Genomic DNA, 17,260 nt, shown 5'->3' on the forward strand with positions numbered 1-17,260 from the left:
AATGAGGGATAAATAGCTTTTAAGTAAATGTAAATAGCTTCTAATTAGCTTTAACATTTAATGTTTCTGTGCAGAAATATGTTTATCACTGTAACATTCTGGTAGAGTTTAAATACAATAGTTTTCTATTGGGCTTTTTAAAAAGTTAATTTTTAACATAGCTGCTCAGGGATTAAATCAGATTGGAAAACCCATTCTGAGTCCACACATATTGAGCTACAGGGGATAATACATTTTAAACTTAAACTTTCTTAAGAAAGTTAAATGTTTCACAATGATGTTGCAATATAATCTTGAGCTACTCTTTTTCAGTTGGCAAAGTCTCTAATGGTGTGACACCTCTTTCCCTCTGTGAAATCCATACCTGGTTGAGTCACTAGCTCCCATGGGCAGCTTCATGTAAATAGATGCACCCCAAGCAGATTGCATGTCTCAGGTGTTGGTTTTCTATTTCTTGTGATCCCGGAGTGTGGGACAGCCAGAGCAACAGATTTCATTGCAGGGAAAAAACTGTAGTGTTCTTTCCTTCTGACACCTGGTCCTTGTTAAGAACCCTTGCTTAAAGTTGCATCTCTGCTGGTTGTAAAGAGATTCCAGGATGGAGATGAGTTTTTGCTCTGTGGGGTAAGGTTTTTTGTACTGTAATACATAAATCCATTTAATCCAGCGGTCAAGAACTGCTTGGAACTGTGGCGAGGCAGCTAAGATACCATTCCGAGAGCATATATGGGAACACTGCACTTGTGGGGAGGCAAAGATTCCATTATGTTTTATTTTATTAAAATATAATTTACAGAGGGAAAAACAAGTTGGTTCAGGATTATGTTGTGTTTTGAGAATCTAGTTTTGTTCAAATAGACATAACTCTATAGAAACATCAGTTCCTGTATGTAATGCTCGAATTTGCACATGACTACCAATTCCATTAAAAGTGAATCTTATACATGATGTGTGACTTTCTTGCGTCTCCTTTTCCTTATTTACAGAATGCTCTTTGCAATATATTAACTATTAATCTTATCTTTGCCACTAATTGGGAAAGGCTTACTTTCTTGGTACCTCATACATCCTGTGTGTCCTGGTAAGGTAGGAACATCGGTTCTTAGCCTAAATCTGAGGTAAGTCTTGGCTTCTTACCTCGAGAAAAATGTTGCCCCATCAGAACCTGAGAGCAAGTTTGGAGGGTTATGGAGAGGGAAGGTCGCAGGCATTAACCAGAGTTGCTGCCTTTCAGGAACACCAGGGCTGGTGGGGTGAGTGGCGGCTGCCAGGTTAAGCCAGCAGTGCCAGGTTTCTCCAGAGAGAGGAATGAAGTGGAGGGGCGGGGTGAGGGGGTCGACCCTGTTCCTGTAACGTGTCTTGATCTTGAAGGGTGCTCTTTAGGTTGTTGGGGATGGCAAGAGTATTCCATGAAGTCACAGAAAGGGTGGTGTGCTTTGAGAACAGTAGATGGTAATTTGGAGAGTGTAAGCAGCCACTGGAGAGAAGTGATGCCGGCAAATTAGAAAGCCTTACTGCACACCATTCAGGCCTGCCTACTGGTCTATAAAAGCTCAGTTACTTGATTTGACCCCTCCCGCGGAAGCTGTGTAGGAGGCGCCCAGCAGGAGGCACTGTCCCGCCCGCAGTGCCTTTGACCTGCAGGCGACATTGCGGAAGCGCTTCCCTGGCGGTGGGCGGGACTTCCGGTGGTGAGCTCTGGAGAGCTCGTGGGTACCCCTCGGGTCGGATCGTCTTCACCTGCACGTGTGAGCCTCTGCTGCTGTCGCTTTCGGGATGCTGCCTCTGCTGCGCTGCGCGCCCCGCGCATTGGGTGCAGCCGTCGCCGGCCTCCGTGCCGCAGCGCCCTCCGCGCCCCTCCGGCCGCTGTTGCAGCCCGCGTCCAGGCCGTGCACCCGGCCCTTCGGGCTCCTCAGCGTGCGCGCGGGGTCTGCTCGGCGGCCCGGCCTCCTGCGACCTCGCGGACCCTGTGCGTGTGGCTGCGGCGGGCTGCACACAGAAGGTGAGCTCGGCCGTGAGGGGTAGATTCCGGGTGGAGTGCGGAACCGGGGCAGGGAAGCGTAGACCACGGGTGGGCCTCCTGGAACTGCTCTGTGAGGTCCAGAACATTTTCCCTGTTACTGGCAACCTCTGGGTTGTAACCTCCGTGCCATCCCATTTCTCTCTCCCCTACATCCTTAAAGCGTTTTGTTTTGGGTTGAGGCATACGATTAAAAACCTAGAAGCTTACCTTATCCTTAGTTTCTTTTTTTTTTTAAGGTTTTATTTATTTATTTTAGAGAGGGAAGGGAGGGAGAGAGAGAAAGACAGAGAAACTTAAGTGTGCGGTTGCTGGGGGTTACGGCCTGCAACCCAGGCATGTACCCTGGCTGGGAATCGAACCTGGGACACTTTGGTTCCCAGCCCGAGCTCAATCCACTGAGCTACTCCAGCTAGGGCTCTTAGTTTCTTGAAAAGGGAACTTTGGGGAGGCCCAAGGTCGCGGTTGACAGTAGAGTGGCTACATTTTTTTGGTAGGTGGAAAAGGGTAATTGGGAATTCTTTTCCTTTGTGTGAAACGTGATAATGACTTAATTGTTGCAAATCCTTTTTCAGAGTCGTACTCAGATTCCCACTGATAAGGAGACAGGCGTGGTGGGTGTGAGTTGGCCTAAGTCCGGGAGGATTTTTTTTAACAATCCAAGTCCAGATTTCTGGCTCAAGGAACCTGGGTCACTTTAGACTGATGGGCTGGCTGTTCTTTTTCTGTACCTTATGAATTTTCATTGTAGGGGACAAAGCTTTTGTTGAATTCCTGAGTGATGAAATTAAGGAGGAAAAGAAGATACAGAAGCATAAGTCCCTCCCTAAGATGTCTGGAGGTTGGGATCTGGAAGTGAATGGGACAGAAGCCAAACTAGTGCGTAATGTTGGTGGAGAAAAGTAAGTACTGGGGGCTTGTGGACTCTGGGGACCTAAACCATTGACCCTGAGAGACCTGTCCTGGGTTCTTTCAAGGCAGGTATTTTGATACCTGGTTTCCAAGATGCAGAAGGAATCTTTGGGTAACTTTGTAAGTTCCAAGTGGTTCATTAACTGCACACAAATTTCCTGTGGGCTAGTTGCTAAGGAGGTGTATTCTGTAATTTCACCTAAACCATTTTTCCTAGGGTGAGTCATAGCCAGTATTGGGCCATTAAAGTGTTCTAGTGAACACTACAGTTCTGCACCCATTGCTCCTGTGAGAAGGTGGCTTCCTGGCAAAGCCCAGTTAGCAAGCCTCCAGAGGGCGCAGTTAGAGTGCCAGTGTATGCAGACAGTGCCTGCTGGAGCAGCGCATAGCTCAGCAGGGCTGGTTCCGAATTTCACATCACTTTTAATTTCAACTCAAGCTTTGGCACGTGATTTGTCAAGTGAGGATTCTTGCACCTTAAAATTGTCATTAGCTGTTGCTTCTGGCATGCCTTGTAATTATAAAACTTCCCACAAGTATTTGGAAAATGAGTCCGTACTGCAGCACATTGTTCTTTGAAGCTTCCCCTTCCTGGGATCAGGGCTACTCTTGGTACTGATGCAACTGTCTAGTGCCCCTTCTTCCTTTCCTCTGAGGGGCAGGTTTTCTGATGGAGAAAAAACTTTTTAAAGGAGGCAGCTATTGCCCTGACCAGTGTGGGTCAGTGGTTGGGTGTTGTTATGCAAAGCAAAAGTCAGGGCACAAGCCTGGGTTGCGGGTTCAGTTCCTTTGTGGGGCACATACTACAGGCAACCCATAGATATTTCTCTCCCTCTTTCTCCCTCCCTCACCCTCTTTCTAAAAATAAGTAAAATCTTTAAAAAGAAAAATAGAGGCATCTACCTATTCCATCCCACTTCCTAGGTGCTCACTGCCACTGGAGGGAGCCCTGGGAAGCAGGCCTGGGGGAAGTAGCCTACACATGACTGTATTTGGCTGAGATGAGGTCTGAGAGTCTGATTTCAAGCAGCTGGCACAGAGGAGGCACGTTTCATACCTGCTGATTCCATCTCAGGGTGGGATGTGAGCACCCAGGCCTTTTTGGGAGGTCTGTAATAATTCAAATGTAAAGCCAGCTAGGATAGACATTGTTCCAACAAACATTTTTAACTGTAACAGGCCTCAATACTTACTTAATGTTCAGTTTAAAAAAAACTATACCAAATCCTTTGTGTTTTCTTCTCTCTAGGGTCACTGTCACTTTCAACATTAACAATAGCATCCCACCAACATATGACGGGGAGGAGGAGCCCTCCCAAGGGCAGAAGGTTGAAGAACAGGAGGTAAGCTATAACACTGTAACCAGCCTTACCTTAGTTGTAACAGGCCAGGGGCTTAGAGGAACATTGTGTTTTTTGTTTGTTTCATTCCCCTAATGCTGGAGGGGGGGAGAGGCTGCAGATAGCCATCCTTGGGACCTTGCTTATAGAGGAGCAGTTTCTGGCCAGCTTTAGCACCAGGAGTGTGTGGCCCGTTTTCTTTCCCAGGGACTGAGTAAATTATCATCTGCAGGCTTGGGCTTTATAGTTTGACCTTTGTTCTCCTAATAGAAAGGAATTGAAATTGTCTTTTACCCTTCTATAACGGGAAGAGTGATATTGAAGATTATCATTTGGAGTCTTCCCAAGTGAGGAATGCCAGAAATAAACACCAGCCACTTAACCAAGGTAGCAAAGCTGGGGACATCAGATATTTAACATCAGAGATTCTGTAAGGTCTTTCCTTATGTGGCTGGCCTCTTGGTGCCCAGACTTCAAACATTTTAGGAAACAGCAGATCTGGCCTAGAAACTGCTGGTATAAGGGCCACAGAGTCCCCAGACTTTCTAACTAAGAAGGTACCAGTATTGTCTTATGACCTAGAACAGAGAGCACAGCTTCCTGGTGACATCAGACTAGTCTTGACATTGAGTGGTTCACTGTCAAGGGGAGGGTTGCTGTGATTATTCAGACATTAGGATGGCTGGCTAGCCAAGTGTACCAGCCTTTGGCCCTGGACCATAGGAAGATCCTGAAACAGACAGTTGGTGAGAGATCTAGGAGCTTTGGGCCACCTTAGCAGTTTATGGATGGGGACACAGTCCAGGAAGATTGAAGCATGAACTAAATTTCAGTTAATTGGCACATAGCTGGGGCTGGAATTCACATGTCTTCATTCTGAACCTAGTATGTTATTGAAAGAACTAGTGTCAACAGAATTGAAACACTACTAAATATATGATGCTTTGTCCTTAAAAATAGTCTTTAACTCTAGAAGGGATCCATAGGAAGAGTTCAAAATGAGCTGGTGTGTGGCTTTAATACCGTTATAGATTCTTGGCTCCTTATTTGAGAACACTGTAGCAAAGACTTTAAAAATGGCCATGTGCTATCCTAATAATGGTGGTTTCCAGACCCTCCTGAATTGTCTAAGACCTTTGGTCCAAGCACCCAACACCTATCAACAAGGGCATGTACTGACTTATTCTTGTTTCCCCAGCCTGAATTGACATCCACTCCCAATTTCGTGGTTGAAGTTGTAAAGAAAGATGGCAAGAAGGCCCTTGTGCTGGACTGTCACTATCCAGAAGACGAGGTACGTAGGATGGAGTGCTAGCACCTTGGCATCGCTGGGGACAAGAGCCTTGGGAGACCTTACTGGTCCCTTTTCTAGCATAGACCAGCAAAGCTGGGGAAGAGGGGGATGGGGAATGAGGGAGCAAGGTTAAAACCTGGTTGGTCTCAAGCTGTAAATAGTCCCTGTTCTTTGCATGAGTCTGGCCTATCTTGGAAAATGCTTCCATTTCCCAAACTCTACTGTCTCTTCTCAGGTTGGACAAGAAGAAGAGGGCGAGAGTGACATTTTCTCCATCAGGGAAGTGAGCTTTCAGTCCACTGGTGAATCTGAATGGAAGGACACAAATTACACACTCAACACAGATTCCCTGGACTGGGTGAGTGCTTGATAAGATGGGGTATTCTTGGGCCTTGAAGGGGGGGAGGTCCTGGTCCAAGGAGAGACAAAAGTATTTTAATTAGTAAATATAACAAATGAAGTCTCTCTCTCTCTCTCTTTTTTTAATGGTAAATGTTTCTCTCTGTAGGCCTTATACGATCACCTAATGGACTTCCTTGCAGACCGGGGGGTGGACAACACTTTTGCGGATGAGTTGGTGGAACTCAGCACAGCCCTGGAGCACCAGGAGTACATTACTTTTCTGGAAGATCTCAAAAGTTTTGTCAAGAGCCAGTAGAGCAGACAAGATGCTGAATACCTTAAATTTATGGCAGGCTTTGCCAGTGAACAAAACCTACTTTGAAGCCAGATGTGTACTTTGAAATGTTTTCATCCTAATATCATGGAAAGTGATTCAAATTTAAATTATTCATTACCTTTTATTTACTACTCATTTCTTCTGTACAAATCTATTATTTCTAGATTTTTGTATAATATAATGATAGACAGTAAAATTGGTTTATCTCTAAGGTGATTTGGCTTTTCTGTTTCTGTTCCTTCCCCTTCAACCTGCATTACAAAACACCAAGAGCCTACATGTTTGGAAAGTTTTAATATAAAATAAGTTATAAATGAAAGGTTTGTATTTACAAGGCTTCTTGTCTCAGATGGAAAGAGCTGTTTCCAACCCAGTAGAACGAAGTGAGTGAAGGCTGGCTTTAGATGATCACAGCCCAAGTATCACAAGCCTGGATTTAAACAGAAAAAGTTAGCTTAAATTGTTTTATCATGGTTAAAAGCTGTAATCAGTAATGACATTTATGTTGCCACTGAAATTCCTGCATACCACAAGATGAAGCTTTGATTGTGAAATAGTACGATGGTGTAGTCAGAAAAGGCTTTGCTTGATTTCAGTCCCGCAGTTTCTAAACAACTGCCTTGGAAACCCTCAGCAACATCATCTTCAGGCTAAGATCGGATCCTGGAGAGGGACGGATCAAATATCCTCACCCTCAGGAACCCAGTGACCAGATTATTCAAATTTGGGAGCTGGCAGCTTTTACAGCCTAGCAAGGGGGTGAGGTTCCTTCAACTTAAAACTGAAACAGGTATGTATCATACAGGGGTAGAAACTGCATATTCACTAAAATCAACTCTGAGGCCCATTAGTTCTAGCATACCTTCCTTGGTCTCCCCTAACAGTAAGTTTCAGATGTAAAACTGGTCCCCACCCTGGTTGGCATAACTCAGTGGATTGAGGGCAGGCTTGCGAACCAAAGGGCTACTGGTTCAATTCCCAGTCTAGGGCACAATGCCTGGGTTGCTGGCCAGCTCCCCAGTAGGGGGCACGTGAGAGGCAACTACACATTGATGTTTCTTTCCCTCTCTCCTTCCCTTTCTCTTAAATAAAATCTTTAAAAAAAATAAAAGCTTTATATTAAAAAAAAAAAAAAACTGGTTCCTGATTTCTTGAACAGCTCAGCCCCACAACTATGCTAAGGAATACTGTGCTTAATTAAATTAACCTTGACACCACATTCACACGTAATACATTTGGCTTTCTAGTGGTCTACCACATCCCATCCCCATGACTGCCCCTAGACCACTGTCCCTCTCACATTTCAAATACTCCAAGTCATGGCTGTACATACCCATCTAACTCATACCCATCTTCCTCATCCTTGACAGCCATGCTTAATCACCCTACAGCTTGACCTCACTGGATCTTGAACCCAGTGGTCTTTGACTTCCCCTTAAAAGAAAGATGCCTAGTGCCATATGAACTCCAGAGCATTCCAAATGATTTATCTACCTTTTGAAATGGCGAACTACGGAATAGGCTACTGAATACAATTTTGTTCCCTGTCCTGTTTCTCTGTTGTGACAGCCTCCTGCCCCACAATAGTCTCCCTGCCGACCCAGGAGCCAGCACTGCCAATCGTGCTGCCCCTACCACTGCCGATGCCTCCCACAGCACTCGCCTCCCAGACCTCCCCTCCACTTGGCTTCACTGCTGCTCTGAACTGCAGTGCACTTGGGGGTCAGGGCAGGAGGCAACTGCAGCCAGACACTAAGCAACCAGGCAATCCTTTGTGTCCTCTTGCTGTCCTACCCATTCCTTCCAGCACTTGGTCTAGTTTTCCCAGTCTCAAGGAGCACCACGCTCCAGCTCAGTTCCACTGCACTCTGCAAAGGGCTCAGTTCATCCCACTGAGGAGGCAGAAACCAAAGCCATCTGACCTGTGTCCCTTCAAATCTCTTCCCTCTATCTCAACTCATTTCTCCAAACATACCTACCCCTGTGCCAAGGACCGGAATAAAAATAAAGGTAGGATTGTTGCCCTCAAGAACAAAGACATAAACAGGTAATAATAGGAACATGGCATCAAGAACGGGGGAAAACCCAAGGAGAGAGTCTGGCCAATTCTATGTGAGGGGTCAGGCTTCACTGATTATCTGGCATACAGAAGTGCTCAACAATGATCCTTGAGCCCAGTGCGGGGAGCCACAGGCATTCCAGACAGAACAGCATGAGCAAGAGCATGGTGGCCCGGACACTTGCACATTAGTGAATCTGCAAGCAGTTCTGGATGGCTAGAGCAGAGAGGAGTGCATAAACCTGTAGCCAGTAGGAAGCAGTGACAGGTTTTCTACAAACTTTCACTCACTGTGTCTCCTTTCATATAATCTGAAGGGAAACCATTCTTCTACCAAGGCCCAAGCCTGGAGCTGGAACTTGCAGGGTCGCTGGAACTCCTGAGACCTGGGCCCCAATACCAGCTCTACTTTTCCTTAGCAGTGCAACTTTGGCCAAATCACCTCACTTACCCAAATCTGTTTTTGTTCCTAACATTGGGAATAGTATCCACCTCTGATAAAATGAGATGATGTGTGTAGAATACTTGCTGAACAGTTAAGTGTTCAATACATGTAATTCCACTGCCCTCCTTCCTCACAAACCCACCCCTTGTGGCAGGTCTGGGCCCTTGATTCCTCAGTTACCTACTCACCCCATAGCTGTCCAATGAATCCTCAACTTACGAATGCACTCAAACGTTCTTCCTTTTAAAAAGCCAGTGAACATGTTTCCTCCTCTCTATGGCTAAACTTCTTGGAAAAACTTCTGCAGTTACTGTTTCTACTTCTTGGCTCCTACTCACTCCCAATTCCTAAAACTGAAGTAAGATAGTGGCTACTTGACCCTGCAACTCCACCAAAACCATCTCTATAAGGTCACCAAATGTCTACTCCAACAGCTATGGTGGGTGTTGTGACCCTCCTTTTGGAAATGTCCATGCTTTCCACATTTCTCCTGTTCTCTGGCCTCTGTTCTTCCGTCTCTGCTAAGGCCCCACTTAGTGGAGATTCCCCTGCACCCATTTTGGGTTCCCCTGCACCCAAAATGCAGGCAATGTCCAAGAATACATCACTGGGCTATTCTACAGGTGCTCCTCAGGCAGTGTCATCTCATCTCTTTGTAGCAATCACACAGAAGTGACCAACTGCTACTGTTATCCCTCACTCTCAGCTCCATTCCTATGTTCTTCACTGCACCAAAACCTGGGTGTCTCACAGAAATCTCCAACTCAACACGTCCACAAACTTCAACGTTGTCTGCACAAACCCTGTGTTCTGCACATGGCCCTGGCACTGCCCAGTCATCCAGCCTTGAAACCTCGCATCTTCTTTGGTTCCTCCACCCTGACGCCCACAGCTACGGAATTTCATCAATTCACTTTCTGAGCCTCTCATATTCATCCCACCTACACCATCCCCACTGTTACTGCTGAAGTTCAAGGTCTCTTCACTTCTCCCACAAAGTACTGGGACAGCCTCTTAAATGTTGTTTCTGACTCGAGACATCCTCACATTCGCAGCTACTGCATTGACTTTTTCGTTGGCTCTTCTTTCCCTCAAGAACCCAATGTTCCAGCTGAATATAACATGATCCTCTTCATATATGCTCCAAATTTTCTGCCTTGTTCTTCTACCTGGAGATCTTCCACTGAAGTTCTTCCCCCAATTTGTCATATCTATATGTTCAAACCCTATTCCACACCTGAAGGCCAAGGTTAAATGCCTTCTCCAGGAAGCTCTCATCCATAAATGAAATCACCTCCTCTGAACTCCTTGGGCCCGCTCCCTACAGCTCTCCAGGAGTACTGACTACCTGTTTTCTATACTCTTCTCTTAATCACCAACCCTAGACTTGAACTCTGGGAAAGAATACGTATTTTTGAATTTTCAAAAGTCCTCTATACTTTTTTTTTTAATGAATTAACAGAATTAAAAAACATATGGAAGAAACTTGATAAAGTGAAGTGTTGGCTGTACTAGGCAATGCTGCTTATAACAAAAACACCTCCTATAGGTAGACTGCATTTGAAACAAGAGGGCTGTGAGGGAATTATAAATACCCAATAGGAAGCCATAGTTTTGGACTTCCTTAAGTGCAGAGTGCTCACAATTCCAACATGACCCTTGCTTGGGACCTCAAAGCTATAGCCACAGGTTATTGGAAGAGAGATTGGTTCCTACAGCAAGCTTAAGGCTTGCAAACTAGGGTGGTTCTATATCCACTTGTGTGGTCCTGCTCCCTTACACATGAGTTGTCACTTAGGGGGCCAGACAACAGGCTTTGGTCTTCTGTGAAGATATCTGCCTAAGAGACAAGCTTGCTGCTGCCTTGCTACGCTTCCTGCTCTGTATCCTTGTGCAAAACTGATACCAGGATGGCCTTGTTGGGTCTTACAAATACGAAATAATTGGCTTCATCTGAGATCACTGCTGCCAATCAAACAAGAGTAGGCAGTACAACCAGGCTGTCTAACTCAAAACCAATACACCTTCCAAAATCCTGTGCTGCCTCTGTCCCTCCCCTTGTAGGGAACGACTGGCTTGTCAGTTGAACTGACTCGTTACCTTCATTTTTCTATTCAGTTAAACTCCCCAGAGAATAAACTGCATTTTTAAACATCGACCAGTCTCCAAGCTATTATTTCTACCAGAGCAGGGGCCTGTGCTTACCACTGGGTCCCCTGGGAGGCTTACCAGACAGCTCATGAGAAGACTGGACTTTTTTTCTGTCCCTTCAGTGACTGAAAACACAGGTGTGTGAGGACACTGTGCACTGTGCTCATTCACGCGGACCTCTAAACAGGCACGAAGTTTCTGCTCTGTCAATTCTGGAGACTAAAAAATAAAGAAGTTACACCACAACTTCATCTTAGTTACCTCATAGTCAACAGGTTGAAAATCATAATAACCAATATATCTATGATGACTTGATTCCTTGGACCTTTACAAACACTCTTGGGCTCATGAATAAACTAAAAAGATCTCTCAACCAATATCCATCTAACTGCCTCACCAGACAAACAGCGCTCTGCAGTCCTGCTGTAAAACACACCACCACTTACAGTACCGGGGACACTCAGAGCTTCCCTCATGTTTCTGTCTCCACCAGTCAAATGTATCCCCACCAAGATATGTTTGGCTGGTGGAAGCAGAAGCATAAGAACCAAACAGATCTGCTCGGACCTAGACCTGCTTGTGCTAATTGAACTTGCTACTGTAATCGAGTAATTTAATTACATGTTATGTAAAGGAAACAAGAGAATGAAAATAAAGTTTTGTTTTTTTGTGATAATAAGTGGGATGTTTAGGAAACACAAAGATGAGTTACTTTAAAAAAAGATTGAATTACATAAAAGGTAGGAAAAATCCTAAAGTTGTACACTCAGCTTCTGGATGCACTTTTCAGAAACAAAACTGGAAACTAGGCAATGCACTGTAAGAGTGGTCTGTGTAAAAACGACTCAGCTCTCCAATCAGCAGAGCCCCACTCAAGGACTGGCAAGTGAAGTTATATGCTCGAAACATACTGTAAGTGTTTCCTTTTTAAAATTCACCCCTTTAACCAACTGACAAACTTTCAGATCCTCTCATGTCAGAAAAGAGGGCTCCTTCTGTATTTTGAGATAACTGAAGCTTAAATTCTGAGCATAGGTGTGTCTTCATACAGGGACAATTTTTATGGGTGTTTAACAAATGGCTCTGGGGAGAGGGCAGGAAGCACCCTGATTGGTAGTGCTTTTCTATGCTGTACATATTCTCACCATGGCTGATTTTAAGCTACTAAGGTGAACTGAACACAAGTTGGGAAAAGATGTACACAGTTGGCTCCAGCACACCCTGAAGGTTCTTAAAGACAGCAGGTATATATGGAGAGAGGTGACACAAAAGCTGTGTGTGAAACACTTACATGAGACAGGATGTACAGGCCACACTGACACATGACCACACCGCTTGATATTTTCAGGTTGTACCTAGAGGCAGAATTGGGATCCCAGAGCTTCATGGCCAGCAGACCAGGATCCCCGAAACTTTCCAGACAAGAAGTGTGGAGGGGAAATTCCACTCACATTGGAGTGGAGGGTGGAAACAACAATGCTGAAAAGGTTTGGAAAACTCTTACTTTGTACACACAGGACAGATGAGGGAGTTTGCTTCCCACTCAGCCAGTATGATGCTGAGACACTTTTCATCAAACTGCAAGCTCTTCTCATATTCACTGATGATGGACTGTTCTGCAAGGCAAAGGACAGTTGGACTACTTCACCATGCTTCACCCGACTGCCTTGTCTTTGTTGCTAAGTTTCGCCTTCAAAGGCTTCATCCACACAAGAGAAACATTCAGGCAAAATCCTACTACCAACCAATAGATATTTACTCTTCCATCAGGCTTCCTCTTGATTCCTCCCCTCCTGTCTGTCCTCAACTTGTGAGCACAAGAAAGTGATGACGCTGCGGGACAAGGAGAAACCTTTCACGCACATCTCCTGAGATCATAAGAGCGGAAATGTAGAGTGTCAGGGTCCCAAGGGCAGCTGGGGAATAATGACAGTTACAGGGTGCTTATTTCTGAGGCCGGCCCACCCTGCTGAGTCTAAAGTGATCTCTTCCCCATGTCCATGTTCTGAGAATCTGTGTTGTTCAGAATCCCTAGTCATTCATTCAGCAAATACAATAATACCTAGTATGTAGCAGGCAAAGAGTAAAATGATGAAAAAGACTGGTCCCTGTTCTCGATGAGCTCACAGTCTAGACTTTAGCTCAGGGATCAGTAAACCATGCCCCACAGGCCATATCCAGCCCACCTTCAGTTTTTTAAATAAAGTCATATATGGGAACATAGCCATGGTCATTCCTTATGTATTGTCTATGACTGTTTCCACACTACAACAGTAGAATAGAATAGTTGCAACAGAGACTTAACCCCAAAGCCTAAAATGTTTACTATCTGGACCTTCACAAGAAGTTTACCAATATCCATTCTAGAGTGTTCCTTATGATGGAGTATGGCTGAACACAGTAAATCCTTATCACTTCAGATTTTTTAAACATACCCCCACAGGAATATTTACTGAGTCTTGTTTCACCACTAAGATAGGTTTTATAGGAGAGGGTGAAGGGTGAATCAATTTAAAATGGATAACTAAAAGGATAAAAAATTCATAGTCTAAATGGCATCAATTATACTAATTATAACAATTAACACTTGCATAGCACTTACAATTTGTCAAATGCTATTTTAAGTCCTCTACATATACAAACTTATTCCCTATTATTACCCCTATTTTAAAGATGAAGAAACTGAGGCATGGGCAGATTAAGTGCTTTTTCTAGTGCCACACCAGTTAAATGGGTAAAGCTAAGAAGTGAATCTCAGCAGTTAGTTCAAAGAGTCCACTGTCCTGCATGCTCATAATAATAGTTATCATTTATTGAAAGCTTTCTATGTGCCAAGCACTTCTCTAAGTCTTCTACGCGCATCACTGAAGCCTACAAACAAACTTACAGAGTAGGTCTATTATCACTACTTTACAGATGATAAAAACTAAGCCTAGTCAAGATAGGGCTATGTGGAATAAATGAATGTATAAAGTGCTAAACTACGCACTCTATGGTGCTATGAATGCCTCAGGGAGTGGCTGCTCACAAGACCCACGGGGGTCCTTCTCAGTAAAGAACGGAGAAGGCACCTGAATTAGGTAGTGCAAGAGAGACCTGACCATGCCCTGTGTCCTGCAGGGTGACAGGATTACTACTAATCTATTAATAGAGAGGTACTGCATTAGAGTAGCAAGATACAGGTAGGAAAGACCACTCTTAGGGGTCACCTTGGTCAGTCAGCTCCTGTTGGATTTCCTCTAGCTCAGCCAAGTCCATTGGCATCTCCCACTGCAAGAGAAAGAGGGGCATCAGAGGTTTGAAGTTATAATCAGCTGACAAGCACCACAATGATTCATCCTTGGAGGCTGGTTTGAAGAACTGAGGTTTCCCTGAGGAAATCTACCAGTCCAGTCCTTCTGTAGATTATGTTGACAATGGGGTAATGTGATCATGTTGAGAAGTCATCAACAAATGATTAAACTACCCAGTGTCAAAATAATGACACTTAATTGCAGGAAGACAGTATAGGGGAGCAGATAAGTATGTGGTTCTAGCTATGAAATCACTAGAAAGTTCCTAACCTCTGTAAACCTCAGTTTGGACTTCTGTAAAATGGGAATAAAACCTAGCTGAGAACGTTGCTCTGAGTGCTAATTGTGATTATATAACACAAACATTTGGCATACTGGAGGACACATGGAAGGTACTGAATAATGAATCATCATTATAAAGAGCCTTGATGTTTTCAAAGCAGTTTCCCACATTTTCTTATACAGCACTCACAACTCTGACATTATTGCCTTCATTCCATAAACGTAAAAACTAAAAATCAAACAGGCAGAGTGGTATTGACAAGCAATAGGAAAAGCAGGATCTGAATTCCAGAGCTCCTGACTTCCAACCCAGTGCTCTTCCTGACACATGGTAAATGGTTTCCTGTCCACACTCAGCTCCCAGCTCTTACTGAGATTAGAATTGAAAAGCTCCTGGAGACCTTTTTAAAAAGAGATTCTTAGATCATGCCTACTAGATCAAAATTTCCAGACATGTAGCCAAGGAGTGAAATTACTTTCTTTTTAGTTTCATAAGTGAATACAATGCAGTGATGCAGCAGGTCAACAGTCTGGTATTTAGGAACCATTAATCCAAAAGAGTCTAACATTAAAGGCAGAAGAACCTGGGTTAAAGGCTGTCAGAATCCTGAGTGTGGGCTTGAGGGTATATGAGTTTAGAGGACTTGGGGAAATAGGCGGACAGAGGACACTAGGTGTCCTTGGTGTTGTAGCACCCTCCTCTCCCTGAAAACACGTATCATCACCTACCTGAGCCAAGGCCTGTGGACAACTTTCCATTGACTGCAAAGCATTCCACTCTTCTTCCATCAACTCTTGCACTAGAAGGGTCCTCTGAGGTCTTCCTAGCATATTGCCTCCAGCCTGGCGGTATTTGTTCAGGAGCCTGTCCCGGCTGTTTCTCATTCTCTCCAGGCATCCCTTGGGAGGAGGAGAAAGATGGGAAAGGGTTCGGGGAATGTAGGGTGGGTGGGGTGGGGAAGGAAATAGCATTAAAAAAAAGTCTTAGCTTAGTTGTTACAACATTAAAGAAAATTTATAGACACAAATTACTAACTATAATCCTAACTATTGTTAATTTTGCATTTTCCCCACCAGTCCTTATTCACATGTAGACAGGTAAAATTACAGTGCTTTGTTCATATATTTCCAGATCACCATATTTCTTTTCTTTTTTATTTTATTTACTCATTTTTAGAAAGAGGGGAAGAGAAGGAGAGAACTATCAATGTGTGGTTGTCTCTCATATGCCCCATACTGGGGACTCAGCCCGCAACCCAGGCATGTGCCTTGACTGAGAATCGAACTGGCAACCCTTTGATTCGGAGCCCATGCTCAATCAATCCACTGAGCTACATCAGCCAGGGCCAGATCACCATATTTCATGTTTTCTCTTCAATGCCAGCTTCCTTGTTGGTTGGATGATAATAGCTCAACAACCACTGTGCTATTATGGGACATTTTGGCTGCTTGCAAATTATTGCTGTTCCAGATATAGCTATGGTAGTCATCTTTCTGTACACCAGTGTTTCTCAACTTGGGGCAATTTTGTCCCCCAAGGGACATCTGGCAACACCTGGAGACATTTTTAGTTGCCATAACTCTAGTTGCAGGACTACTGGAATCTAGCACGTAGAGGCCTGGGATTCTGCTAAACATTGGACAATGCACAGAACAGTCCCCCACACCAAATAATTATTTATCTTCCTCAAAATGTCAATAGCCAAGTTGAGAAACCCTGATGTCAACAGTTATTTCTAGCATCAGATTATATTACTGGGATATATCCACTTATGGGATTCCTGTAGTCACAGGAAATATTACAGGAACTATGATGTGTTCAGACTATGTCAGAACTGAGGTGAGGTGCAACTTTGCAAAGACTTAGTAACTGCGGCTCTTCTGAACAGAGGCTTTCTCTAGAATAGAAATAATTTCTCTCTTGCATGAGATACATATACAGTATACAAAGTGCTTTTCTCAGTGCCCACCTACCCCAAAACAGCAGGTGTTGTTATTATAGAGTGCAAAGGGGTGGCCAGGTTCACACTTCAAATGTAAAACAAATCCAAATCCAAAATCCAAATTCAAAAATAGGGACCTGGGGTTGGGCCGGCCCGGGATAATCCCATACCAAAGGTCCAGAAACTCCAGGAGAAGGCCAATATCCAGATCTACCGGTGGGAGGCCTGAGTCCCAGGTCCACCTCCACCGGCCAGATGCTCCCGGCACCTGCCTCACCCGGCTGGACTGAGGCGAAGGCACTGAGAGCAATTTCTGGGCAGATTAGGGGAATGACGAAGGCCCAGGCAAGGTTTTCCCAAACCTCACACTCACCTGCCTAAATGCCTCTTTCCATGGAGGCGAGCCCACCAATTTGTACAACGAGCGGTGCGGAGAACCTGACAGCTCGGCCATCTCCTCTCTGCGGGAGACCCGGTCAGAAATCCCGGCCCCCTGCAGGCGCGCAGAACCTGGGAGTTGTAGTTCCTGGTTGCTGATCGTACTGCACCCCACGGAATTCTGGGAAGTGTTCTTTCATTGGCCGACCCAACCCAGAAACGAATTGGAGCAACCCAAAGATGGGGGACTGCATTCGTAGTATTTGTGAGGTTAACCCACCCTGGATTGAGGGAGGTAATTCTTGAACGAAGATTTTGAGTGTCGAGGTTTACCTGCGTGGAGTTGTCCAATAAACAAACACGCAGGAGTTAGGTTCTTCCCCACGTTCTAGACTTCCCGCGGAACCAAAACTTAAAGCAGGCACTGGCCTGTTGACTTTCTCGTCCCGCCCCTTTCGGCTTCA

The 17,260-nt window shown here is 44.7% G+C and overlaps 2 protein-coding genes across 2 annotated transcripts; one reads left to right on the top strand and one right to left on the bottom strand.

Annotated features, from left to right (window-relative positions):
• The first annotated feature begins 1,661 nt into the window (after window positions 1–1,661).
• On the top strand, window positions 1,662–6,456 carry LOC123809228 (complement C1q binding protein). Its single transcript, XM_045824182.1, has 6 exons — window positions 1,662–2,002; window positions 2,772–2,922; window positions 4,182–4,275; window positions 5,471–5,566; window positions 5,802–5,924; window positions 6,075–6,456. The coding sequence occupies exons 1-6, from the start codon at window positions 1,777–1,779 to the stop codon at window positions 6,222–6,224; spliced, it is 840 nt and encodes a 279-aa protein (XP_045680138.1). The 5' UTR covers window positions 1,662–1,776; the 3' UTR covers window positions 6,225–6,456.
• A 64-nt stretch (window positions 6,457–6,520) lies between these two features.
• RPAIN (RPA interacting protein) lies at window positions 6,521–17,181 on the bottom strand. Its single transcript, XM_045824183.1, has 7 exons — window positions 16,792–17,181; window positions 15,205–15,375; window positions 14,110–14,170; window positions 12,405–12,516; window positions 12,192–12,255; window positions 10,979–11,119; window positions 6,521–6,675 (listed from the first exon to the last, which is right to left on the bottom strand). The coding sequence occupies exons 1-7, from the start codon at window positions 16,870–16,872 to the stop codon at window positions 6,646–6,648; spliced, it is 660 nt and encodes a 219-aa protein (XP_045680139.1). The 5' UTR covers window positions 16,873–17,181; the 3' UTR covers window positions 6,521–6,645.
• Between the last annotated feature and the right edge of the window lie 79 nt (window positions 17,182–17,260).

This window comes from Phyllostomus hastatus, unplaced genomic scaffold (assembly GCF_019186645.2).
Source record: "Phyllostomus hastatus isolate PE091 unplaced genomic scaffold, TTU_PhHast_1.1 phas_scaffold_55, whole genome shotgun sequence".
Classification (NCBI taxonomy): domain Eukaryota; kingdom Metazoa; phylum Chordata; class Mammalia; order Chiroptera; family Phyllostomidae; genus Phyllostomus; species Phyllostomus hastatus.